Source organism: Rattus rattus, chromosome 11 (assembly GCF_011064425.1).
Source record: "Rattus rattus isolate New Zealand chromosome 11, Rrattus_CSIRO_v1, whole genome shotgun sequence".
Classification (NCBI taxonomy): Eukaryota; Metazoa; Chordata; class Mammalia; order Rodentia; family Muridae; genus Rattus; species Rattus rattus.
This window is the reverse complement of record NC_046164.1, coordinates 2,427,754-2,455,581: the sequence shown is the minus strand read 5'-3', so window position 1 is coordinate 2,455,581 and position 27,828 is coordinate 2,427,754. Positions and strand designations below refer to the sequence as shown.

At 44.4% G+C, this 27,828-nt stretch overlaps 1 protein-coding gene across 1 annotated transcript in view; it reads right to left on the bottom strand.

The window, feature by feature from the left end:
* The window catches only part of Slc4a4 (solute carrier family 4 member 4), a 331,652-nt gene that overhangs the window by 260,336 nt on the left and 43,488 nt on the right, over nucleotides 1-27,828 (bottom strand). The window contains exons 2-3 of the mRNA XM_032916131.1: nucleotides 23,749-23,822; nucleotides 3,033-3,212 (exon numbers count right to left, since the gene is read on the bottom strand). Of these exons, the coding sequence (XP_032772022.1) occupies nucleotides 3,033-3,212; nucleotides 23,749-23,821 (253 nt within the window). The 5' untranslated portion in view covers nucleotide 23,822. The remainder of the gene's footprint in view (nucleotides 1-3,032; nucleotides 3,213-23,748; nucleotides 23,823-27,828) is intronic.

Sequence of the window (27,828 nt, the reverse complement as noted above, 5' to 3'; positions counted from 1 at the left end):
GGGACTTAACAATGAGGAAGCAGCGTGAGAGGAGGCAGATGCTCTCTGAAAAGGCAGCATTTTCGAGATGGAAGATGAAGAAAGGCAAAAGCCCACAGAGATAAAGGCAGGATGGTCGTTCCAGGAAGCTGGGGTACACAAGTGAAGTCTCTGGAGTAAGAAGCAGCAGGGAAGCCAGGGTTATTGGCATCAGCATGACTGAAATAAAGGGAATGAAGAGAGGATGCTGTAATGCAGGACTGAACGGACGCGGCATGCCGGAGGGATGCTGTGTGCGGAATGCACAGCACAGATACGGCTTCGAGGTCAACGGGAGACCATCCACACAGGAGTGGTATGGCCTGGCTCATGCTTCACCAAACCAACGCTGCCTCTAAGCGGAGAAAGACTTCAGAGCAAAGCGAGACACGACGATGCCCTGGGACAGACCAGAGCAGCCAAACTGAGAAGGGGACAGTTCAGAAGGAGAGCCAACCGAAGGCACTGCAGAATGAAGGCTCAGAGACCCCTCTCCAGTTACAATTAATCTGTGAGTGGCTTGGCTTCTTTACCTCAAAAAAATACAGCTGCTGCATGTATTTCCCGAGCCAGCACATGTAGGCACCTCGCCTTCAGGACACAAACGGTGTACAGATGTAAGGAGCTCAGAAGGCCTAGACTCAAGACATAGGCACTCTTGAGAGAGAACAACGGACCGTGAGGCAAGGACTTCATAGATGCATTCTCTCATAAAAATGTCGGCATGTTGGTGCCTGCCTGTCTGCATTTGGATGCAGCCATGTAGATGTTTAAGAAGTACACCAGGTAAGGCAATTCCCAGGCTGCCTGCCTCCCAGCTGAGCAGCAGGAATACAGATGGCCATTTCTAAGAAGACCTTTGCATCGATTTGGATATCCACAGCCAACACTCTCATGAGCATCAGAAGGAAAAGAGGGTAAAATTTCCTCCCATCAGGGATTGCCTGACATACACAAGGTCCTCAGTTCAATCCACAGTATCCCATAAAACAAGGCCGGCCTATAACCCCAGCTCCTCAGGGGTAGAGACAAGAGAATCATCAGTCCAGGGTCCTCTTTGTCTAAACACCAAGTTCAAAGGCAACCTGGGCTGCATGAGAACCTACAATCGTTGAACAATCGGGTCCATAGCGTGTCTACATATCCAGGACTTAGCTTAAGACACAAAGCAGTACACCAGGAGGAGACCTCTGAGGGCTCACCTCTAGGACAAATTAGACTGCTTATTTTGTATGCTATATTCAAACTGATCCCCAAATGCCCCAGAGAGCAGTAGCACCACACACACACACACACATTAAATAGGTCTGAGGTGCCCATCCCTGATTACTTGTGTGTTACCAGCACAGTTTGCATTGCCTTTCCAAGTAAACAAACAAACAAACAAACAAACAAAAAAGTTGTGACATCATTATCACCTCTAAATTGCTTGGCACTTTTGTTTAGGTGAACCTCTCCCTCCTCTCCCTCTCTCTCTCTCCCTCTCTCTCTCCATCTCTTTAATATAGACACTGATGACACATCTTATTACTTGAAGAATGAAAGATACCTTCAAAAGAGGGAGAAAAGACAAGGGAGAGAAGGGAGAGGGTAAGGGGGTGAGGAAGAGGAGAGAAAAGGAATGGGGGGGAAGGGGAGGAGAGAGGATCTCTCACATATGCTCAGCTGAGGCCCTCTTTGATGCTGGCTGGTACCCTGCCAAAACAGACAGTAAATCACGAGAAAGATAGGCATCTATTTGGAATGGGATATCTTCTTTTTCCAAGCTGCTAGTCATATCCCTTTTTATATGCTTTACAAGGAGCTGGCTTAGAACGGATACTATTATTTTGGGTGATGTACCATGGCGAATCCTTTTAGAAATGTTCCCCTAGCATTCCAATGAAAGAAACATGGCTTTAGCTACCTGTCCTCCACCTCACATGTAACTCTCCTCCCCTTTCAGTTGAGAAGTCCACTTCCAAAATCCCCAGCACTTAATAACATTAATCCAGCGGCCCACCCATGTCGCTCCTCTTGGAGCAGGGCTCGTCCGGCTTCCTAAGCCACCTGCTCCATCCAGTGCCGAGAGGAGAGCAGACTCACAGCGATACGCGCCACACCCTCTTTAATTTTAATGCTGTGAATTCACGTTTCAACAGCCCCGAGCTCTTCATTCTAATTTGGCCTGTCATCGCCTGCCATGACTGAACTTGATCTTGATCTGTGCCACCCATAATGCCTTTTATTGCAGGGTCTGGGCTTCTGCAAGAGATGGAGAGTGTGCTGAGCGCTGCCAACATGAAAGCTGTCACTAAGTCCTCTTCCGGAACCTTCCACAACCGGCATGCGTTTCTCCTGTACAGATGCATTCCAGCCGTAAGGCTCTCCCTGTATTGGAGCCCCCTGACTCAACAAACACAATACAGCTTAAACATATGTCCAAGCCCGTAGTCTACTTATGACTTGAGTCCCAGAGTGCCTTTGACCTCCTCCCATTCGCCTTCATGTTTTATACAAGGCATGAAATTTATGACGGCCAGCCTTTTGAGAGCTCTGTCACTCGGCATTCCACTCTGCCCTGTGCAATGCTTCTCTGATGTTCTGTTTTAAATCACTGACCTGGCCCGCAATCCATCTAAATGTCACCGATGACTGTGATATTTGGAAGACGAACATAAACATGCGTACACTCTCGTCTTAGCCTATTGTCTCAGGAGAACCTATTTTTAAGTGGAATAGATCCAGCGATTCTCTGACTGTTGGTGACTGCAGTTAAATAGCATATGGTCTGTGAGGCTGTACCCTAGCACACTTTTCAGGATGAAGACTTGCCATCTGTGCCCGCACTTACTCGTATCTTTCCCCCACCAATCTTCCACATGAGCTCTTAGACCAACTTGTCAGCACAAGAAGAGCATATCCTCAGACATTACAGCAGACCACTATTAAACAGACCACCCCAGTGTCCCTGACTGCCTCTACATTGGCCAAGGAAGAGTAAGGCAGAGCAGTGCTGAGCTGAGAGTACTCACTGAGTGGCTTGAGGATGCTGCTGCTGGATTCGTCCGCATTCTCCACATCTGATTTGTCGGAATAGTTCTCAGAGATCCTTTCCTTCTCCTTCTTTTCCTTGTGCCCAGCCTTTCTCTTATGGCGTCTCCTTCTCCGGTAGCTCTTGGGCACATGGACCCCAATGTAGATCGTGTGGTGACCTAAGGACGGTAGACAAGTCAAAGGTCATTTCAGCCCATGATAACTCTACACTTAAATTACACAGGAACCACAGGCCAGAGAAGTCTGAGTGAGAAATTACTGCCCGGCATTTACCTAACTCAAAGAATTGAGCTTGTAAAAACAGACTAGATTTCTTTCCAGGTTTCACTCTGCTACAGTATAATGTCATCCACTAACTGGTACTTGGTTCTGTGAGCATGTGCTCAAGTTCTGTCCTTAGGTTTATGAAAGTCGAAGAGTAGCGAACTGGAAATCAAGAATTCTTGATTCTGGTCACAGATCTGTCATCGGCTGTCTGTATAGCTTTCATTATACATCTCTTGTTTGTTTCTCTTTGCTTACGGAGATGGGGTCCCATGTAGCCTTGGCTGACCTTAACTTGATATAGAGCGGAAGATGATCTTGAACTTCTGATTCTACTACCTCCATCTCCCAAGTGCTGGGATTCCAGGCAAGCATCACTATGCTTAGTTTATTCTCTGCTTGAACCCAGGGATTCACATAGACCAGGCAAATACCCTACCCACTGAGCTTCATTACCAGCCCATTACCACTCAGAACCTTGACCTCATCCTTCCATACAGTGAGGGGGCTGAAGTTGGGTAACCCCTAGAGGTCTGTTCTGCTCTAGATTTTAGAGATCTGTGACTCCACTGACTAGAACGAGGTGGGGGAAGCTGCTGGGTTGCAAAAATAAAGATCAAAAGTTCAAAAAGTTATTCCGCTGGGGATAAGGTTCTATGCTATAACTTTTTTTTTTTTTTAAATCCAATCAGCAGAAGAGAGACAGAGAACTGGGGCAAACTAGGAAAAAATAAGACTTTCTCGGGGAGAAGATTTTAAAAGTCCGCAAATATTCGCATTAGGAAGTGCTAAATGGAACCTCAACTCCGCTGTCCCTCTCCGGTCTCTTTTCTTGCTCCCAAAAGTTTCTAAAGCCTGGTTGTCTCGATGATAAAAATAAGACCCAGCCCAGCCAAGGCTGCCTTCAGAGAAGGGTACAAGAGAAACCAGATCCAACTGCTTCCAGACCTCCTTAGGGAAGGCACCTCAAAACTAACGAGATATCATTTTACAAAATCTGATAAGATGGATGAGAAACCCCAGTTCCACGTCTTTTTTTGTTGTTGCTGTTGTTTTGTTTTGTTTTGTTTTGTTTTGTTTTAGTTGAAAAACTTTTACTTTCTCTTTTCCTACCGCATAACTTCTGAATGTGGAAATCGTCATTTCAGAAGTAATTTGAACATTCTTTTATTGCAAATTAGATTAGGTTATCTCATCTAAGTGTTGCATTTCCCATTTCTAGAATTATCCTTTGATGGTACTTCATAGTTCCAGAGATAATATCATATACCACCATGTACCTCCTGAGTATCAAATGCCGTGAACTGCTTTCTCCAGAACTCACCAGGCACCCCTAAAACCACCACAATTCACAAGATTTTCCTTAAACTGACAGTATAAATGAACCATACGCTGCTTCAAGAAAAAGACTCCAACTGTGGAAGAATGAACTCTCCGGGGTAGTGTTATCACGAGAAAATTGAAACTTGGAAGGAAGTTGGAGCACCTCCACATGAAGCGGGACCCTACCCCCACCACACAAAAAGCAGCAACTTGTGACTATAAAGTACAGTGAACAATCGCCCCACAGGATGTGTGCCAATGAGAAATGTATCATGTCTAACCATTTGCAAGCAAATTGTTCTCATGGGAAAGTTATATTATACTAGGAAGTAGGAAATGTCTCAGAAACAATGTGAATTAAGAAACGGTGTCAATTGTTTCCTGTGCCCCCCTCACAAAGGGAAACAGTGCAGCTTTATCTCATCCCAGCAGTACAAGTCAGCGGAGCCTCGTACGGAACCAGATCTCTCTCTCTCACACACACACACACACACACGCACACACACATACTCACACACTCACACACATAGGCACACACACACACACACCCCACACACACACACCCCACACATACACATTTACACAAGCACACACACGTGCACACACATACACATGCATACACACACATACACACACATAAGTGCACAGATACACACGTGCACACATGCACATATGCACTAGTGCGAACACACACACACACACACAGGGGGGTGAGTTTCAAAATTCGAAAATGTCACAGTAAATGTTTTCTGCACATTATTAAATGATAGTCACAGGGAAAAGGTCACTAAGGTACATTAATGCTGATGTGCAATAAGATTTCCTGTGTAAACTCATCTGTGAAGTGTCTGTGTAGTACATGTGATCAAGTCATTCAAAAGTGACTATATGAGCTAACAGGATTTAAAATTTTATATCTGTATTGTTTTATATATATATTTATATATATATGAATGTGTATGTGAATGTGTGTGTATTGTTATATATATGTGTGTGTGTGTGAATGTGTGTGTATTGTTATATATGTGTGTTTGTGTATTGATATGTATACATATGTGTGTGAATGTGTGTGTATTGTTATATATATGTGTGTGTGTGTGAATGTGTGTGTATTGTTATATATATGTGTGTGTGTGTGAATGTGTGTGTATTGTTATATATGTTTGTGTGAATGAATGTGTGTGTATTGTTATATATGAGTGTGTGTGTGAATGTGTGTGTATTGTTATATATGTTTGTGTGAATGAATGTGTGTGTATTGTTATACATGAGTGTGTGTGTGAATGTGTGTGTATTGTTATATATGTGTGTGTGAATGTGTGTGTATTGTTATATATGAGTGTGTGTGTGAATGTGTGTGTATTGTTATATATGTGTGTGTGTGAATGTGTGTGTATTGTTATATATGGGTGTGTGTGTGAATGTGTGTGTATTGTTATATATGTGTGTGTGAATGTGTGTCTATTGTTATGTGTGTGTGTATGTGTGTGTATGAACATGTGTGTATTGTTATATGTGTGTGTGTGAATGTGTGTGTATTGTTACATATTGCTATATATAAAGTATTATTTTCAAACCAATGAAAAAGCTACAGTGATTCAGACGGCGAGCCTTCAGGCCCTGCCGTGGGATGGACCTTCAGCTGAGAACTTGCTTGGGTTGCCATAACTACAAACATGGTACCATGCTGCTCATTTGGGTGACCATGGAGCTGCAGTACTGTCCCTGGAACACGTCCGACTTCCTGCATCCCTCCAGCTCCTCCTCCCACAGTTTTCTGCCTCGCTTCGCATTTGATGCTGCACTTCAGAGTCCTGTAGCAAGCACCTTTTCAGGCTGAGAAGATATAGGGGCTCCTTTAGCGATACCCCAAACTTCGGGCATTTTTATTAGCTTGTTACGGTATAATCTGCAAACTGTAAAGTTCACTCCTCGGAATCATAAAATTCAATGCTTTTAGGTAGAATTGTGCAAACGATCACTGTCACCCAATGTTAGAAGCTTTCTACCAATCCACAGAGATCTCTCTCTCAGTTCCCTTTGCCACCCCGCACACCTATTCTCAGGCATTTTATTTACTCATGGTGATAACATCTATGAAGCTCAACATTGTGGGTATTCCTACAATATGGTAAAATAAAATATTTCCAGTGAGGAAGATATTGTTTGCCAAGAAATGTCTAAGGAATCAAGTTCCTGACCTAAGCACTGCATCCCCCTCCTCCTTTCCCCCTCCTCCCCTCTCCTCTCCCCTCCTTCCCCTTCCTCTTTCTCTTTCTCCTCTTCCTCCCGCATCTTTCTGGAACCTAATCTTCCCCTTTGGCCTTGTGTTTACATAAAGGAAAAGAAATGTGAATCTGGATGATGTGGACCATTGGGGGTTTGTTACTTTAAATACTAATACGCTGTCTCTCCTTCCTTCTCCATTGCCCGTGAAAGGAGGCAAACAGGACAGCCTTGTGTTGCAGGACCTGGCTTACATGGGCATTCTTTCACACAGGGATGACCAAATATGTGATTAGCTGTATGGCCAAGTAACCAAAACACCGAAAGTGACGTGAGCTGAGATAGAAGTGTTCTTACAGCCCGCACAAAACTCCCATCATCCTGCTCAACGGAAACGTCATTGCTGCTGGAAAGAGACTATTGTTGGTGAGGAATATCGCAGGTGGATCTCCGTGTTTGCTTTCATTAAAACATCTTTATCTGCCTCAGAGATAAGTCGTGAAGATTAATGTAAGCTCTCAGCGGAGCCGGAAATGTTAAAGGCGCAGCTACTGTCCTGTGTAAAGAGAAGGAACAGCTTTCTGACCTCAAAAGAATCGATGAAACTGTTGAGATGCTCAAAAATGGGGATCGTTACTAATTTAACTTAATTTACAAGAAAAATGTTAGGCTCAAAAAAACTCCTCTTCTGTCGATCTCATGACAATTGCTTCTAAGAATGATGGGAAAGTAGGAGATAAAACTTATTTAAATTTAATTTGACTTTTTAAAATTTTAATTTAAAGCCTTGATTCAGAAGGAAGATACAATTGTTTAATTATTAAAAGCAAGCTTACATTTATGCTAGTCCGACCAATAAAGTGTGGAGCCTACATTTGACAGTGCTCATCTAGGTATGTAGTCATAGGGCATCACATCCTCCATCTGGCAAGAACTTCAGCATCATGTGGTCAAAGAAATAGCCTACATGCCTGTCTCTGACAGATGGTGGGAGTTCCCAGCACATTCCGAGTATCTCGGGAATACTTCACAATCCACGAGACCGCCAGGACTTCTGGGAAGACAGCACGGCTCTGCTTGCTATCTCTGAATGTCAGAATCCTCACTCCGGAGTCTCGCGTCTCCCTGTCTTCACCTGTTCCACCCTCATTACAAACAGGACGCTCTGTGACGCTGCCACGCACCTGTCCCCCAATTCCCGAGAAACGGCTAACCTAGCTGGAAGCTTCTGCTTATCACTAGAATGTTTTCAGGGCAAACAGTCAACCCTTCCACTTTAGCAACTCCGCAGCCGCTCAGGCAGAGATGGCTTTTGCAGACACTACGTCCTTAGCATGATTCAGAAGTTGGAAGAATCCAATGATAACGCACGCCAGATAACAAAAACTCACCAGCCAAGTAAAAATGTCTACGGATGGCTTTGACGGTTAACAACCTGTGTCTCTGTAGGCAGGATGGAGCTATCAGCTCCTCCCCAGGACCTGCACAGGGGCAGCAACCATGCGCCAAGAACTTCTAAGGTGAGCCCACAGCGGCTATGCGCTTCTCTGACACATGGGATCCTGCTGTTAGTTTCAGATCCATGTGAAGAAACCATAGCTTGGGCGGTCAAGGATGCTGAAACCAGTGAGCAAAGGCCTTGTTCAGAGCATCCCACAGAAGAAATATTGCTCGGGTATCAATGTGAGCGTGAGCTGAGTGCCAGCTATGAGAGAATTTTAAAAAAAAAAGACACTTATAGTGTTAAGAAGATGACTTGCTGGGTGGGACGTGGCTACACATGCCTAGAACCACCTACTCGGGGGTCGTAGGTCTGGAAACAGGAATATGGTGACTCCTGGCCAGCCACACTAGCAAGCCCTGGGTTCAGTGAGAGGCCCTGTCTCAAAGAATACAGTAGGCGGGGACAGCAAACATCTCCCTCTGTCGTCAGTGTGCACGCACCCAAGTAAAACGCACATGTATCCTATAAATGACATAACTAATCTGTTTCCTTCCTTGTGCTGATGGCAAGAGAGAGAAAAACCAACCAAGAGGCCGTCCCGTGTGAGTGCAGCAGTCCTTAGCATGCATTTGACGCACTGCCCTCCCCCTCCCATTTCACAACTCTGGGGGCGGTTGTCTGTTTGCTTTTTGGTTTTGTCTATGCTCCCTCCTGAACCACTTTGGAAGAGGGTGGTATATGCGTGCGTGTGTTTGTTTGTTTGTTTGTTTGTTTGTTTATCTTGAGGTTTCAGCGCTATATGCCAGCTCGTGGGTTGCCAAAGGACAGATTAAAACCTTCCCCACATACATCTACACAATGGAATATTACTCAGCTATCAAAAACAACGAGTTTATGAAATTTGTAGGCAAATGGTTGGAACTGGAAAATATCATCCTGAGTGAGCTAACCCAATCACAGAAAGACATACATGGTATGCACTCACTGATAAGTGGCTATTAGCCCAAATGCCTGAATTACCCTAGATGCCTAGAACAAATGAAACTCAAGACGGATGATCAAAATGTGAATGCTTCACTCCTTCTTTAAAAGGGGGAACAAGAATACCCTTGGCAGGGGAAGAGAGAGGCAAAAGATTAAAACAGAGACTGAAGGAACACCCATTCAGAGCCTGCCCCACATGTGGCCCATATATATACAGCCACCCAATTAGACAAGATGGATGAAGCAAAAGAAGTGCAGAAGTGTAGATCGGCTCCTGAGAGACACAGCCAGAATACAGCAAATACAGAGGCGAATGTCAGCAGCAAACCACTGAACTGAGAATAGGACCCCGTTGAAGGAATCAGAGAAAGAACTGGAAGAGCTTGAAGGGGCTCAAGACCCCATATGTACAACAATGCCAAGCAACCAGAGCTTCCAGGGACTAAGCCACTACCTAAAGACTATACATGGACTGACCCTGGACTCTGACCTCATAGGTAGCAATGAATATCCTAGTAAGAGCACCAGTGGAAGGGGGAAGCCCTGGGTCCTGCTAAGACTGAACCCCAGTGAACTAGACTGTTGGGGGAGGGCGGCAATGGGGGGAGGTGGGGAGGGAACACCCATAAGGAAGGGGAGGGGGAGGGGATGTTTGCCCGGAAGCAGGAAAGGGAATAACACTCGAAATGTATATAAGAAATATTCAAGTTAATAATAAAGAAAAAAAAAAAAAAAAAAAACCTTCCCCACAGATGTACCTTGTCCCACTTGCAGTCACTTCGCCAGCCTCCCCCACACTTCTCTAATTAAAGACCAAGGTACTCTCCAGTTGTGCTTCTTAGTCTCCATTGTTGATATTTCTACAGTCAAGCAAATTTCCGTTCTCTCCCACCTAAAGCAAAGACTCTACAACCCAAACACTGCGTACCCTCCTTTCGGAACTGATCGGCCACCTTCCCAAAATTCAAGTCCTGATCTCACGTAACCTGCTTTGTGTCAAGATGCTTAGAACAAAATGGGTAGCCGTCGCCAAAGGGAATAGAGGGACGCAAAATGGAGGTCTACTGTTTTTATAAATCTTTAAAGAAGCCTGTAGGACAGAAGGCAATGATCCTGGATGGGGGGGTTGACTTAAAAAAGAAAAAGATGCCACAAGGTCTTTACGAACAAACAAAAAGCCTCAGTTTTTATAAGAGAGCGTACTTGATATCAAGTACAAGTACCGTGGAGGTGAAAGTGGTGCTTTATATATTAAGAAGCAGACCAGCCTGTACGATCCAAAATATTTCATAAGTTAATACATATAAATTGTTGGTTTAGCCTACACAAGTCCAAAAGAATGTCCATATCTGCTCTAATAAGATGCAACAACACTGATAATTTACTAGGGCATAAATACCAGCTCATGAAGAGAAAATTGTTTTCAGAAGCCAGATATGATTTTGCAGTTACCAGGGGGTAAGCCAGCCCTTTATGTTTGAAAGAGGGTCTAGACTTCAAACGCATGACTTCTTGGAACAAGAGTGATTTCTATTTTTATATTTTGGAAAGGGGTGACTTTTTTTTTACATGGAAAAAATAATGCAAATCTTTATCAACAGATAATTACATATCACATATATAAATTATTGATAGATAGCTTTGAAATACTGGTGAGTAATTTGTTTTAATATTAACACTACTAATTACACTTAGAATCGAGCATACAGACGAATACATAGAAAATACTGTTTTTTAAGAGGGGATGGGTCTGAGGAGATCTCTCAGGAGATAAAAGCACTTGTTTGACAAGCTTGAGGACCAAGGTTCAAATCCCAAGAACCAAGGTAAAAGCCAGACAAATACGGTGAGCATCTCTAGTCCCAGCACTCCTGTGAGGAGGGAGGAGACTGAGCCAAGAGAATCTGCTAGAAGCTCATAGGCCAGCTAGCTGGCATAAATGACAGAATCAGAAGAGGCCCTGCTTCAGTCAAAGCAGAAGGCACCACTATATACATAGCGTGCACACACACTCATATAGAAAAAGGGAGAAATACCTTTCTTGTCCTGAACTGCCTGGATTCCAGGAATCTTAAGCCTATCTGAAATCTCCTAACCAGACTGATAAGAAATCTCAACTTGTGATCTCAAATTGTGATCACTGAAGACAGTATTTTCAATATGGATGATGACAGTGGGGAGTGATGATGATGATGATGATGGTGATGATGATGATGGTGGTGATGATGATGGTGATGATGATGACTATCTGTACACAAGAACAAACGGCTATAAACAAAATTAAAAAGGAAGCAAGCTAGATTTTCTCAGCTTGATGTCAAACCCTCAGTTCAGAGAAAACTGTGCCTCTTCCTCTGACTGTCCACGTTAGCAAACACTTGTAAGGAGCCTTAGATAAAGGTGAGGACAAGGCCATGGGGTAGCATCAAGTTTCCAGGATAATCTCCATCATTAACAGTTGATGACAGAGGTAAAACGGAATTAGTAAATATTCTTACAGTAGGCATAAGTTATTTTCAAACACCTATGCTAAAAAGGCAAGAATTTCCTTTTAAAGGTACTTTAGGAGTTTCTCCTTACGAACCATCAAAAGTGAGTTCTGCTCACCCTACATAAACTACAGTTCCTAAAGTGCCTCCAGTCAGAAAGGAGTCTCCAAAGTAAAATTTAATGCTAATCCAGCCTACTATTTTCTACCCTTATTCACAAATTAAAAACACCAATATATTTAGAAATCTAGACATAACGTTCATGAGCAACCTTAATGAACAACTGTCTCCCACTCTATCTTGTACACAAAGATACTCCAGAAGTGTGGATGGCACTCCCCTTCTCTTTCCAAGGGGGAAAAAAATCAAAGCTATCTTTTTCCTTATCCCACCCACCTGGAGCCCTGATAATAGCATGTGAACTCCTTTTGTTCTCAAGAGCATTCACTCTGAGCAGGACAGAAGAGGCCACTGAGACTTAGTCTTAACCTGTCCCTGTACCGTCTCTTTAAAACCACTGAACAGAATGGAGTGGGTCAACAGAGGCAACGCCTACCATAACTCTATCCTCCCTCACCCTGCCCAGAAGCAAGTGCCTGGCAACCTTCACCCAGCTCTGGGCAGTTTCCCCAGTGTTCACACAACTGAGTGCCAACCCCCAGGAGCCAGGTCTGCCAGGCCTTTCACTTGACTGAGGAAGAGTTGAATAGACTCAATAGATCTGGGAAGGCTGGTACTACCCAGTTAGAACTCCTCCACTCACCCTGACAGCCAACAGTCCCTGAATTTTGATGTGCAGTACATACGTGGCTGGCCTGAACCTACCTGGAAGGCAAACACGGAGAACTAACTGCTCTTGATTTCTCTTGCAGTCACCATGTACGCCACTGAACGGGAAGTAGAATGAACGACTCAAAACAATAGCTAATCCAACAGTCATTGATAATTGGATTTGCAACGGCAGCCAGAGAGGCAGCAGCCAAAGAGACACATAAATGCACACATTCATACCCTCATTCCAAATACATTGTCCAGCCCTGAGCCTGCTATGGCTTCTCTGTCTGCAGTGGCTTAACTGTGGCTGGGCAATAGGAACACTGGTATTTGGTTCTAGAGACAGATAATCCACAGTATAGTCGATGGACTCATGGCTGATCACAAATGAAATATCTCCAATTGCTTTACTTAATGCTCTTCCCTACCGTTCTATATGTAGGTACTCGGGATGCAAGGAATGCCGCAGGACTATCGCAATCACCGAGAACTAGAGAGATGCCCCAAGAGGCACATTGGCCTGAATAAGACCACCTCTGAAATCTTTGCAATTATGGCTTTCTGTATGCACCCAGAGAAGAAGCTACTATCTTCACCTCGGTCACTGATGTACTTTGAGAGCCAGGGTCCACTAACACTGCTTTGATTTAGTGGCTTCATTTCCAGTAAGCCTACTAAAGCCAAAGGGCCAATCAATTAATGATATACAGAGACAGGCAGCACTCTAGATTCCCCGGGCTAGAGAAGCGCCCCTTTCCTGTTCCCATGACTACGCTATGTGTCCGTCATCAGTCCTCCCACCCAACATTATCTATAAAACACACTTTAAAAAAAAATGGTAATGAGCCCATTAAATTAGCAATTACCTAAGGGAAAGAAGCTCAGCGTGTCTCTGAATATGCTTCTGTCACAAACAACAAATTTAGATCCACGACCCTTAGTCCCATAAGCTGCACCAGAATATGAAAATGTTCTGAGTGGAGATGTGCATCCTCTTATCAAGAGTCGCACCAAGGGTGACCCTACGCAGGATGATGAAGTCTTTCTCTCTTGTCTCTCCAAAGCCTTTCCAACACCTTCACCCTCCCTTCAGATCCTACTTCTTATTCTTCAAGATGCCTTTCTAGCTCTCATTCATCTCTGTCTACACGTCTCTCCCCTCCAGAGAGGACAAGCACAGTATAGCCTCTGGGAACGAGTACTGACCAGGAAAGGCGTTCCCCTGGCTACTCTGGTGACTGCCCAATCCCTTCCACTTCATCCAGGCTCACCTAGCCATCCGTAAAGTGAGAATATTAAGCTAGATCTTTTGGGAGACCCCTTCTAGTTATGCAAATTCTATACAATCCCAAACATTTAAAAGAGTCAAGTACAACTGAACCCATAGAAAGGAAGGCTACCAGCTTTGCACCAATGCCTTAGAGGCACCAATGCCTTAGAGACACCAACACCTTAGAGCACTGCTTCTCAGCCTTCCTAATGCTGTGACCCATGCTTTGGTGACCCCCTCAACCATAAAATTATTTCATCACTACATCATAACCATAACTTTGTTACTGCTATGAGTCATAGTGAAAATATCTGATATGCAGGATATCTGCCCATGACTTTCAAGTTTCTACCTTAGGTAGTGTCATCATTCCTGTGGCTTAGGATAGCCATGGCACTAGGACTTCCAAGTTACTTTCTCCCTCCCTATTCCTTCTTCTTGCTTCCATCTTATACAGCCAGCTGCTTACGTCACAGTTCTACATGGATGGCTAACAGGTATTGAATAGATTCGAACGGTTGGGTTCCTATCATAGCCACCACTTTACCCCAGCTTTAATTGCCTTACAAAATGACAAAGGAGCTCCCAGGTGGCTCATAGCAAAAATCCATACAGCAGTAACCCATCCATCCATCCATCTATCCATCCATCCATCTATCCATCCATCTATCTATCCATGCATCCATCTATCCATTCATCCATCTGTAAATTCTGGGGATTTAAACCATACCTCTCCAACTCTTTCATCCCCAGTTGACCAACACAAAACATCATTTCCAAGTTTGATCAGACTCTCCACTTTTATCACCACCCTCTTGGGGAGTTCTTTATATCCTGCAGTCAAAAGGAGCCTTTCTTGCAAAATGTCACTTGTCGTTTCCTTGATTAAAACCCTTTACATATGCTTTGAACATGTTCAACAGAATTCCTAATCTTCAGCAGAATTAAATATCACAAAAAACAGACCTGGTGGGTCACACCTCTAATCCCAGCACCTCAAGAAGCTGAGGTGGGAAGACTTCTGTGTGTTTGAGGCTATCTTGGGCTATATAATGAATTCCAGCCCAGCCTGGGCTACAGTATGAGACTCTTGGCTTCAATAACTAGGTAATAGCTGGGAAGGTGGCTCAATGGTAGAAGTGCTTGATGTGTAATTGTGGGGACTTAAGCTCAGATCCCCAGCACTCAAGGAAAATTCAGGCACTTGGGGCAGGAGGGACGGAGACAAATATCTACAGAGCTCCCAGGCCAGCTAGCTAGTCTAGCCAAACGGTGACTCCATATTAAGGGAAAGACCCTGTCTCAAAAAAATAATAATAATACTATAGAGGAGCTAGAGAGGTGGGTCAGTGGTTAAGAGCACGGACTGGTCTTCCAGAGGTCCTGAGTTCAATTTCCAGCAACCACATGGTGGCTCACAACCATCGGAAATGGGATCTGATGCCCTCTTCTGGTGTGTCTGAAGACAACTACGGTGTACTTACATACATAAAATAAATAAATCCTAACCTCACACTCTATCCTACACACATACACATACATATACATAAAGAACGTGTACATATACATGAGTATGTCCAGACCAATACATCATACAATAAATAAATAAATAAGGGGCTGGGGATTTAGCTCAGTGGTAGAGCGCTTGCCTAGGAAGCGCAAGGCCCTGGGTTCGGTCCCCAGCTCCGAAAAAAAAGAACTAAAATAAATAAATAAATAAATAAATAAATGCAACGAATGATCTAGGTCTCACCGACTTCAGGCCACTATCTGTCTGGTTTCATGATTTGGCATACTAACCTACTTTCTGCTTCTTCAATTTGCCTATCTCTTCAACTCTATAGTCTTGCCTGCCCAGGATTCCCCTCTCATCCTTCCTCTAGCCAACCCCTTCCCATCCTTTAAGTCTCAGAATTATCCCACGAGATATATTCCCTGGCTTCTCATATGAACTCACCCACATATACGGTACAGTCTCCTAATGATTATATCAATAAAATTGTGCTCTCAAATCATGTTTTCACATTGAAAGGTACAGATGTTATACATGCAACCTGGTCTTGTCATTTTGGTAGGCTGAAAGAGTGGAAGCATCGCCCTTCAATCACAACTCAGAAGGGACGGCTAATATGGGTATCAATCAACTAACCTATTGTAATCTAGCTGTCAGTATTTCCACTCCAGTCTGGGGGTGTTCTGCAGTCATAGCAACCACTGGCGAGATCGTGTTGAACAGAAAGATAAATTTCACACCAGGATTACATCTGCAGGTGGTAATACCTTAAAATTATAAGGTTCACATTCAAGATTTCAGATGTCATTACTTATATTTTTAGCAAACCCAAGGGACAAGGTTATAAATGGTATTTCTTTATATATAAAAGAAAAGCGTCCACAGAAGGCCAGGATGAAACTCCGTGGTAGCTTCCAAGCGTGAGTGGGTACCATAAAAACAGATAAGCAACAGGAAAAAAAACTCACAGAAGTTGCAAATGAAGTAATTCCCAATAGTTTACTATGAATAGCAAAGTATTTTGGGGTATTAACCAAGAATCTGTGAAGCATTGCTGGTAGGAGGAGGCAATCAGCCACTAGCTAGCTGTAGTGATGTTTGCCTGTGTCACCTAGAAAGGCAGTGCAGAGCCAGAAATAGAAACTGGTCCAGAGACTCCTGGTAGACCACCACATCCTCCGAGCCACAAGTAAAACCCTGAACAATCAGCTACTGATTGAATTTGCCAAACACCCATATCTATTGGATTCAATTAAAGCCTTCAACTGGACACCAAAGACACCACCCTGATTTTGCAGTACTAATAGAAATTCTTAGTGAAATTTCAATAGTCAGTGGATGACTTCAACAACCTATAAATACATAATTGTTATCCTCTGCAAGAGGTTTATTGGCTGATATTACCAAAATTTAACCCTGACTTCTATTTCCAGACATTTCAGCTCAGTTTAAAAAAAAAAAATACTGTGCATTCAACCTTGAAAATATTCAGTAAAATAATATCTCATGGAGTTCTTTCGAAATCAGCGGAGTCTAAAGGTGAGCCCAATGAATATCTTAGGACAGCTGTCGTCTCATCCCAACCCTGTGAAAGGTAAAAGCCATTACCAGACTTAAAAGCCTTCTCGCTATTCAGAGAGGGGAATTATTTAAGTCACCTGTACAGCTGACTCAGTGGATGTCACTCACCACCCTCACCCCCTTCGCCTCTCATTCTACCTGGCAATCAGTAATGTCGGGATGCACTGTGCAGAACCTCCCGTGAACCCTTGTGACAGCAGCCTCCTGCCTCAATCCTTTTGGAATTAGCCAAAGGGTAAAGTAAAACAGAAACAATGCCTTTGCAGCCGAAGCTCGCCAGGTGACAAAGGGAGCTCTGCCCATCTTTATTCCAGTCTTACTCGGTTCATACTCACTAGACCCCACTTCCAATTGCCCCAAAATTAAAAAAACAGAGAAGTAGTTAGCTCAGGCTAGAATGCATAGCACCTCTACGCTGTTGCATAATCTCACTTAATTGCCACCTAAATTACATAATAGCCCATAGGACACAAAATTACCCTAGTCTATGCTGAGGGGGATGATTTGTGAGTGTCCATATTCTACACTCACATGTAGCACTCATGTATCCTCCTCACTGCCAGAACACGACACACTAGAACACTTCTATTTTCCGGGGAAAACACTGCAGGCTTTAATTGACAGTGGGCAAGCATTACCCCCAGTAAGTAAATAATTTAATATGATTCTTCCTAGAAAATGAGACAATTTAATAAACTAAGGGCAAGGTATATCAGCAGTCTAACCACGGACTTCTATCCAGAGCTTAAGAGGGAAACAGAAAGAGCCCAGAGAGAAATAAATGCTAGTCCTTGGGGAAATTTCACTTGGTCATTCTGTCTTGACCTCGCCAATAGAGAAAGCACTGGGGGTAACCAGCTAGGGGGGCAGAGGCTGTGTTGTGCAGGAGGGACTGAGAAAGCAAAAGAACACTGCAGCCAATTAAGATCTTCAGGTGCAAGGCCTCACCACCCTGTCCACACTCAATCTTACCTAGGACTTTTAGAAAGATGATCATCCGTGTGTGTGTGTGTGTGTGTGTGTGTGTGTGTGTGTGTGTGTGAGAAAGAGAGGGAATATGCAGGTGTCCATATACCACAGCACACATTTGAAGGTCGGATGACATCAAACATCACTTCCCATCTTCTACCTTGCCTGGGACTGGGTCTCTTTTCTGTTTGCCACTAAGCCAGGATAGCTATGAGTTTCATAAGATACCCATGCCACCACTTCCCAATTCACAGACACTCATCACCCCAGTCCGGGTTTCTGAAGAGTCAGACCCAGGCCCTCACACTTTGACAAGTTCTTCACCCTCTGCCTCTCCCAAATCTGAAAGCATTCCTATTCTTCTCAGTGCCAGGTACATTGATGACATCATTTTGGATAATTATCAGGAGTTATATTTTAAATGGCATGTTTCCCTGTTTCCATTTTTTGGAGGAAAAAAAAACCGAATTCTCCAATCTAAGTGGCTTCCTTTGCCGATGCACGATTCCGTAGCAGGATTCAGTTGGGGAGTTTTATTTATTCAGTCTTGTTGGATCAGTTTATCCAACTCTACTGGAACAGCACGTGAATAAGACAACTGGTGGATACTCCCAATGTAAATATAAAACATCTCACTAACCAACCAGATAAAAAGCTTCGTCTAAGACAAAATTGTCCCCAGAGTGTCATTTCAGAATGTCTGAATCCTTGCAAAACACAGAGTACCAAGTTCAACTTGTTGAGGCTTATTGCCATAAAAGAAGGTCAACAGTTAGAGCAGGAAATGGCTTCGAGGGGGTTTTAGTCTGTAACATATTACCAGGGAATTCTCAACGGAGGAAAACTCCGCGAAGGTGTAGTGCCGGTTTCCTGTTTCAAAAACCCATGAAACCTTATCAGATTTCAGGACAGAATCTAGGGATAAAGATGTCCCTCCTGTAACAGCAAGAGGTGCCCAGCAGTCATGGCGACAGGAGCTGTAGACTTTAGGACCTCCGAGGAGTGAGTAGCTAAGACCAAAGGGAAAAGAAGAGAGGAATTTGGAAACAACTATACCAGCCCATCTGCTGAGGGGAGGGGAGGGCCAAGCTGCTAGTCAAGAAGGAACTTCTAAAACCCTTTTAAAATTTTCCAATATGGGGATGCATTGTTTCGGTTAAGAAGGCTTTTCCTTGGGCAGTCTTTGCCCAAGAGTTCCCTCCGCACTCAGTTTCTGAGCCGTTGAGTGGACAGCACAGTGCAACCGGACACTTGGGTCCAGAGCTCAGAATAGCCCCGGCCCTGACCTGGCCCCTCCCTTCCCATCTGATAGATTTTCATTCCCCCCCCCTTTCCCTGTAATTACCGTTCTGACTACTGTAATTATTAACAAATGTCTCCCAGGCCAGGCCCCGCCCTTTTTCTTTAGAACTACCTTCCTCCAATACACTTGAACAGAGCATCGCAATATCCTCTGCTGAAAACCAGCTTAGGGCATCATGATTTCATGTCTGTAAAATGTTAAGGTCCTGACTTCCAAGAAGCCAAAGGCCCCCATTTCGTCATCTCAGTCTCTGTTTTCAAAACAGAGAACAGAACAATAAGACGGATTTAGAGAGAGGAGGTTAATGGCTACTTTTTTTTTCTTTTCTTATCACTCCATACATATAAGCAATATAAAACTAAAAATGGATCCTGGTAAAATCAAACAGGAGACGAAGGACAAATTAAGAGACCATATCCTACCACTTGGCTTTAAGGACTAAGAACTAAACACTAACAAGAAGTGTAAGGAGAGACATGAGAGTTATATAATTCTGCATGTGCTTTATCTAGCTCACATGTATGAACTCAACACAATTACACTAATGCACGTCTTTTGTTTTAAGAAATATTTTTGGTGATCAGGCACTCGGTCCCAAATACTGCCCTACACTTCCAAAACGCATTTCTCTGAAAAGCCCTCGTGATAAATTCCAGAGTTTGAAACAGTACACTCTTTCTTGAGGACAACAGGGGATAGTGGAATTTCTAGGATTATTCCTGCCTTTAACAAGTAGGAAGGCACTTCCTGTGGGACTCAGCTATGAAATGGAGGGAAAATACCAGACTATATCCTTACGGCTTTGAAAGGGCACGGAGCAAGCCTCAGAAGCAGACATTTCAGACCACATTGTCCTGCTGTTATTCATGTTTCCTGAGTTGCTGGTTGGACTCAGAGCTAAGGAGAGGCCCCTCCTCATGAAGTGAGAGCTGCCAAGGCCGCCAGGGAGTTACCTAGCCCGGCCAAGCCAAGGCCTTATCTCAAAGGATAAGGTGGAGTTTGCTCTCTTTCCCCTATTGCAAAATATGAGAATATTAAGTAATCTGTTTATATCACAGATCCAAAATCCAAGCTGACTTTTTTTTTTTTTGAGACAGGGTCTTCAGGCTGCCCTTGAACTCCTGATCCTCCTGCCTCAGCTTCCCAAGCACTGGGTGTACAGATACACCCCACTCTGCCCATCTCCAAGCTGACTTTTATTTTTTTTTTTTAATCTATATAATTTCCTCCCATCTTGAGGGGGAAAAAGCTATCTCGAGCTTGGCTCAACCAACAAAATCTGGCACTTCCCCCTGTCTATGCTCGAAAGCAAACCCAAGTAGCTGCTGCGTTGTTCTGTCAAGAGCACCAACTTATCATCCACTGACCAGTTCTAGAGAGTGGGGCTCGAGAATAAGTGAGGCTTTTCCATTCAGAAGCGACATCCGTGCCCGCACCACAGAATTCTTTCTCCAAGCGGATACACTTGGCGCTGACTGTGAACGGCAAAGCCACACCCACAGCATACGGTGACCTGGGAAAGAACGGCCCTCAAAGCTTCCATTGGTTTTTCCAGATCAAAACTGGCTCTCGGGTTTTCTTTTCAGAATTGCGGATTCCGAGCCATTAACACATGAGGGAAGGTTTATGAAAACACGGTTTAAGTCTTCAAATACATGCGGCATAGTTAAGTTCATTATTTAAACAGAAGATGACTGTGCTCCTGACTCACCCTGTTCTCTGGGAGGTTTGCAGCTGATGGTTCTCCGTTGAGGCTTTTAGGAGGTGGGTTAAGTGCTATGCCGCCCACTAAGAGTAAAGTTGCACGAGGTGAACTGGGGGCATGGTCTGAAATCTCTGCTTCTCCAGCCCCAGAGCACTAGTAGAAGAAGCCAGGCGCGAACCGGGAGCTCTTCCGGCCTCAGTGAACTCAATCCAGGCCTCCCCCGTCCTCCCAGGGATTCTAGGAAACATTTCCCCTGTATGAACATGTCAGACCAACTACAGCTCCTGGCCTCGGTTTCCGAAACTTACGGAAATTACTAAAAAGCGAAGTTTTTAGTTTACTTTTGCAAGGTGTGTTATAATTTGCTCGAATCGTGGTCATCTTAGAAGGAAAATAAATAAACTTCTGGGGTCAGGGGAAACAAAACTGAGAATTTACAGGAAGGTGCTAGGCTCATTGTCCTTTGAACTCGCAATCCTTAAGCCGCAGAATTAACTTCTGCCTAAGCGTGCCAAAAACTTGACTATTCAGGAAGTCACACGTTGTTCCCCACCAGTAATGCCCTTTTTTATGAAGTTACAAATAGGAGATACACCCATAACCTGGAGAAATGCATCCCCACTTGAAACTCCATCTCCACCGGGCGTCATGACGACAACCATCCGTTTCCTCATCCATCACAGGACCCACAGATGTGCCATCGGACCTTGGTACCCGCACTCCCAGAGCTCATAGCACATTCCAGTCCTGCCAACTCTCTCTGATGAAGCCAGCTGAAAGAGGGGAGGGCCCAGTAGAAAGGTATTGAAGGAGAAAGAACTCCCAACTTGACTACTGCAGGAGGGTCTCCTTGTTGGAAGTCGACACCAAACCCACCATAAGCAACTCTCATCCGAAAAGTCCTCAACAAGAGACGACATGACATGCCTCGGCCTAAAGGCATCAGATCAGGCACCAGCCAGAAACACGAATGAGCAACTCTGATGTGGTGTCTATGAGAATGGGAAAGTGCAAGCCTCACTGCCACTAAACCAACATGTTTCTGGCACGAAACAGGCACTTCCATAATTCCATAACCTCTGGTTGCTTTTTTTTTTTTTTTTTTTGCTCCTCTCCCAAAGAAAGCTGGCTACAGAGTCATGCACTATTTATATTATGATTTATTCTATGATCAATAGATTAATTTTCTGCTTGAAAATCAAGGGAAATAATTCAGGAAATACGGTTCTCTGCCAAAGCTTTAAGAACCTGAGTACAGTTACCCATTGCAGTTCTGTGCTGTTGATCCAAAGCACCTTCAGGAGTCTAGACTTACATCTCCTGAGAACTCAGCTAGGGCCCTGTTCTCAAGGAGAATGTGTGCACAGCACGAATTCCCACCCCCGAGGACTTTTTTTTTTCACCCGAATTGTTCTAAAACCATAGAGTCTTCACCCAAACCTGCGTTGTTTTTTTTTCCTTTGGCTCTAACTCGGTGAATTTATCTCCTCCCTTACAGTCAGGGGCAGTAACAGTGAGACTGCAATGAAGTTCCAGCAGTGAAGAAAAGTTTTACTCTTTCACCTTCTCCAACTTGACCTTTTTTCCCCCATAGCCACGTTGTTGTAACAACTGCAAGGAACCCGTAAAACTATACGAGAGAAAATTCTGTAGTTTCCATTTTTCTAAGAGACTTAGGCATTGAATTCTTGTTAGTCAGTCTCAAGGCTTAAGTGTGGGAAGCCAGGGGGTGGGGCAGAGGGGGCACCAATCATCCACACACAGGGCAGAAGAAACTCACTAAGGAAACATGGGAAACAGCATAACCACCATCCTGGGGTTGTTCCTGGAAGCCCAAAACCCTCAACCTGGTGCTACATCTGCTTGGAGAATTACTCCAGAACATGCACTATCCACTCTCCTCTTCCCAACCCCAGTGTCCTCTGCACCAAGGTTTTAGGAGGCAAGAAATGCTAGCCACAAGGACCAGTCACTCCACAGCGTCCAAAACACAGAGCTGCCTCTCAAGTAACACCCACAGGAGGAGCTGATCACATCGTTTTTCTGTGGGTCCCATTTGATGCTATCTATAACCCTCATATAAATACCAATAATAGAACATGTTTGCAGTGCCCTCGCATTGTTACCTCAGTAAATACAGATGAAACCCTGCCTTCTCGCTACCAACCAAGCAGTAAGCACTCCCCCTAACGTTATCAATAAGTCAGGAGATTAGCAGAGGGCACGCATGCCCAAGTATGTCAGCACCAGATAAAATGGAACTCTTCTCCGGTTCTAACAGGCACTGAAAAGAAACATTAGCAAAAGAGGTTCTGAGGAGTTCTCAGATCGAAAAGGCTCGCCCGAGTTTTCTTAACTAAGGCTCGTCCATGACAACCATTCTCAACCCTCAGCTTAGACCCGTTTTCCCCCACAACAATGATTATCTTTCTCCCCCCCAGCAACATCTGGTTCTCTCCCCTGCAAGCAACCAAAAAAAAAAAAAAAAAAAAAAAAGAACAGTGGAAGGTGCTAACAGTCGTGTTTCTATAGATCTGGCGGCTTCCCGGAACTACCTCGTAAAACATTCATTTCCCATGGAGATGCTAAGCTAGCTCCAGGACCTGTTTACAATAACACCATATATATATATATATATAAAACAGGTAAGACCCTGCTGATTTCAATTCTCAGGGTCCGATGAAGTTCCTAAAATGACATCCTGTGTTGAAGCAAAATGTAGAGATTCAGGAAACTCCACAAGCAGGACTTGGCGTTTAACTTTCCAAAATAGAAGGTGCATGAACCACAGGAATGCTCTACAGAGACACGGATACAGACACACGCTTTCCCAGACCCAGAGGGCTCACCTTCTACTTCTTCTTCGTCACACACATGTTTGAGGAAGGAAGCCCCTCTGTCCAGGACAGCTTCATCCTCCATCCTATAGTAATAGAAAAGAAAAAAAGAATGCTCAGACTTCTCCTGAAGTGAGGCACTTGAAGCAGCCCAGCTTCTGGGCAGGTTAACTTGCAAGCTGTTGTTCATGTCTGCAGCAGGGCAGAGTCTCTCTCCTCTTCCTCTGGTGGCTGTCACTCCTTCACGCCGCTCTTCTCGTCTGGTGCTGGAGAACGTGCTGGCCCCACATAGCTTCAGTTCTAACCTTGAGAGGGTATCCACATGGATAGGGAACAGAAAATAATCCCAATCTTGTAGGCTGGAGATAGAGGGGGATTCTCCCTCTGGGGAGTTGCAGAAGGGAAAAACGGAGTTGAAAGCAAAAGAGAAGAAAAAAAAAATACCAAGGGAGGAGGTTTGGTGTGTCTGGAGTGCTCGTGGCAGTAGTTTGTGGAAATACAGTTTCAGTGCTTAGCTCTTTAAACACCCACTGCACAAAATGTATACCCTCATACGAGCGCATGCACACCCACCCACACACAGAGCGACAGGGAGTTAGGCTAATGCACAGTGGGAACCTCGCTCGCAGCCAGCCTCTTAACAGCAGCCCAGAATTCTGTGTTGAGTGGCGAGAGTTGAGTCACATGTTGGCCTTACGGAAATCTGACATCTGAGGATTATCCCTGCACCAAGTTCAGCGGTAGGCACCTATACATGCCACCCTGTCCATTCATCCCCACGCTCTTGTCACGCATCTCTCTCTGTGTGCTGTCTGCCGCGCGCGAGCGCTGTTAACTCTTTTCTGAAGGGCACGAAGTTCTTCATTTTGTAACCACGTTCTGCTGTCCTCCTGTCTCCTTACATAATAGGATCTACTCTGCAATTTCATAAGCTAAATAAGACCTCAGAGTCTATCCAAGGAACAGTTTTTTTTTTTTTTTTTTTTTTTTTTTTTTGCAGCCTCCCGGTGCCAAACATGTTTCTAGTTTACAGAATGAGTGGGGCTTTATTCCCTTACTCTTCGGCTCCTTCTCATTGCATTAACTTCCATATACAGAATCCCATGAACTCTATTTATAGTGGAAACAGAAAGAAATCCTGGACTGCTCGAATGCTGCTTGCGTAGCGCGGGTCTTGTAACAAAGAACTTTCCCTGAGGACAGCTGCTCCATGTCATCCCGTGGACGAGGTCCTGCCAGAGACCCACACGCTCACTCTGTATTCTAGGCATCCAGCTAAGCACTCAAGCACTGGATATGGTGGAGTTCGATTTCCCTGTCGTCTGTGTGACTTGTTCTGATGCTTTAAATATTTGCTGCAATCCAGGCGAGGGGTACACTGAACTCCATTTTCCCTTCCTATTTTAAGACTATTTCTCTCTTACCAAGCAAGTGCCTTTGTGTAAAAGGTCAGAAGCAAAAACAAAAGAATCCAATTGACCACTTAATAGTTACGCCACCTGGAGCAAAGAACGTAACTTTTCTGAGTTGCGGGGAATTTTTTTTTCCTTGTATAAAATTAGAATAGTTGTATCTAGCTCGTGGCTTTGACACAATAATACCAATTCTGCATTGATTACTTTGAGATTAGAATGAAGGGTCGAACTTAGCACATATTGCTTTAATAAATACTTCATGGGACAGTGAGGCATCTTAGCAGGTAAAGGTGCTTGCCTCCAAGTCTGATGGCCTGGGTCTGATCCCTGGAACCCACATGGTAGAAGGAAAACTGACTGCACACTCGTGCACATATATTCCCATGTGCATGAGTGTGCAAACACACACACACACACACACACACACAGAGGAGGAGGAGGGAAGGGGAGGGGGAGAAAGAGTGAACACACACGAACACACACACACATACAGAGAGAGAGAGAGAGAGAGAGAGAGAAATAATAGCATTCTACAGCATAATTTGTAACAAAATGAGTTGAAACAAAATGAGTTTCTTTTTCTTTCTTTCTTTGTCATTGAGAAACTTGTTACTGGTCTACTGCCAGGCCACACCATGCTGCCCTATCTTGTCTGAACTCAGAAACTAAGCAGAATTGGGCCCGGGTAGTAGGTGGATGAGAAGAAGCTCATTCCTTTCGGACACTTACGAGTGCCTTCCTTTGGACACATGAAACTGGACATAAAGGCTCAATACTGGCTCGTCCTCATGTATGCCAGAATACTTTCCTTCTTTGCACTTGAACTAAATGTATAAAATAAGGTATGGGTCAGCCAGCAGGATTACGGTGGGAAAGGACTACCTTAAAGGCTAAGAACCCAAGCCTGAGCCGTAGAGACTCAGGACAATTAAATAATATAGCTGTTAGTCATGGATTCAGCAAATGTTTAATTACGCGTGCTAGATTCCTGCTATTCTTCAGAGGGAGGGGAACAAATCTACAAATGAGACAAAGTGTTTCTTAAAAAAAGAAAAACTAACAACCCAACAAGGAACAGAGGGACAAGGTAATCTCAGAGGGCGCTGGGGGCTTTGCAGGTAGTTAAACAGCGCAAGAGGCCGTCCAGCACAAAGTGATGCAGTGACGCTTCTGAGGAAGTGACGTTGACGTGTGAAAATGGACAAGAGCCTTCCGAGCAAAGGGAAAACAAGCGCCAAGGCCCTGAGATAGGAAAAGTTAACACCATCCAGGAAGTGGAGGGAGCAGGGTCATGCAAGCCAGGGGAAGGAGTCAGAGCAGAAGGGATCTGGAAGCTTCTGAAGAGCATTAAGAGGGAAACCAGCATGAACTGTTTTCCCTTTTCAAAGGGTCACTCTACCTGCAAAGGGGGAAAGCAGATGGTTAGGGCGCAAGAGAGACTGGTAAATACCACAAGAACCAAGGGGACTGCGTAAAACCCAGGGTGCTGAGAAGCCATGGAGACTTCATTTTGGACACTTTTTAAGGTTGAGATGTGCATCCTGAAGGAAAAGAAAAGTTGCTGATGCAATCAGAACTGCCCGAGTCGGGAACCAGAGACTAAGAGCTGTTGCTAAATGTGGCCAGATCCATGCATCAAACTGGTGCTCAAGTTATTACCGGATGCAAGCATGCAGACACGGGGAGTTGGTTCCGGGAGCAGACCTGTGACTACCCGCTGTAATACACCAACGTCCCCAAGTCAGGCCGTGAGTCCAGTGTAAACTGACATGGGTGACATAGAAGTCAGAGAGAGCAGAGAAGCCCACCTGAAAACTGAGAAGGATGGAGGTAAGGAAGCCAAAGTTGGATTTGCCAATATGGAGGATGGAGGTGTCTATTACAGAAGCACTTGAAACAGGCCACGCTCAGTGCTAGGGGAGAGAGGAACAGAGAGGGTGTTCGTCTGTGTCCTTTTCTGTCTCTTACCCTCCTCTAGCGAGGAGAGTAAATATTAACTGAGTACCTACTGTGCATCTTGCATACTTCCAGGCACCAGGGATACACAGTCACATCTACCTTCTCAAAGACGTCCCTGAAGGTCAGGGAGCAATTCAGAGTGCGAGGAGCCATTGGCTACCCAGTATTTGTACACAAAGATAAGGAGGACATTGCAAGAAGAACATTTTCTTAAACTCCTCAGAAGCACAACAAAATCCCAGAGCACTGCACGTTCCCTAACTTTTTTTCCTCCCTCTGGAAAATAGAACTAACCCCAGGTCAGTCAGCATGCTGAGTCCAACACAACTAACCGTAGACGCCATTTTGGACCCTCTTATCCATTGGGCGAGCCTTAAAGCATCCTGTCGTCTCGATATATTTTCTAAAGAAAACATTCAAGCTAGAAGTTGAAGCTTTTTTCCAAAAGCATACGCCCGCCGCACGTAAAAAGCAAAAGGAAAGCCAGAAAACCAAGAGGCGATTGGAAGAGAAGGTAGAAAGGTCAGTGCCCAAGCCCTCCGGCCAAGTTGAGAAAACAATCCAGCCCCACCGTCTAAGCAACGGAGTGGGGGTCATGCTTGGTGCATTCCTTGGCTCTTTGGTGCATATTTCAAATTCCCATCAAGACTATACATAGCAAGTCATCAGAACTTCACTCTCTACGACGGCTCATACAGGCCTGCAAACGGGCCTCTTC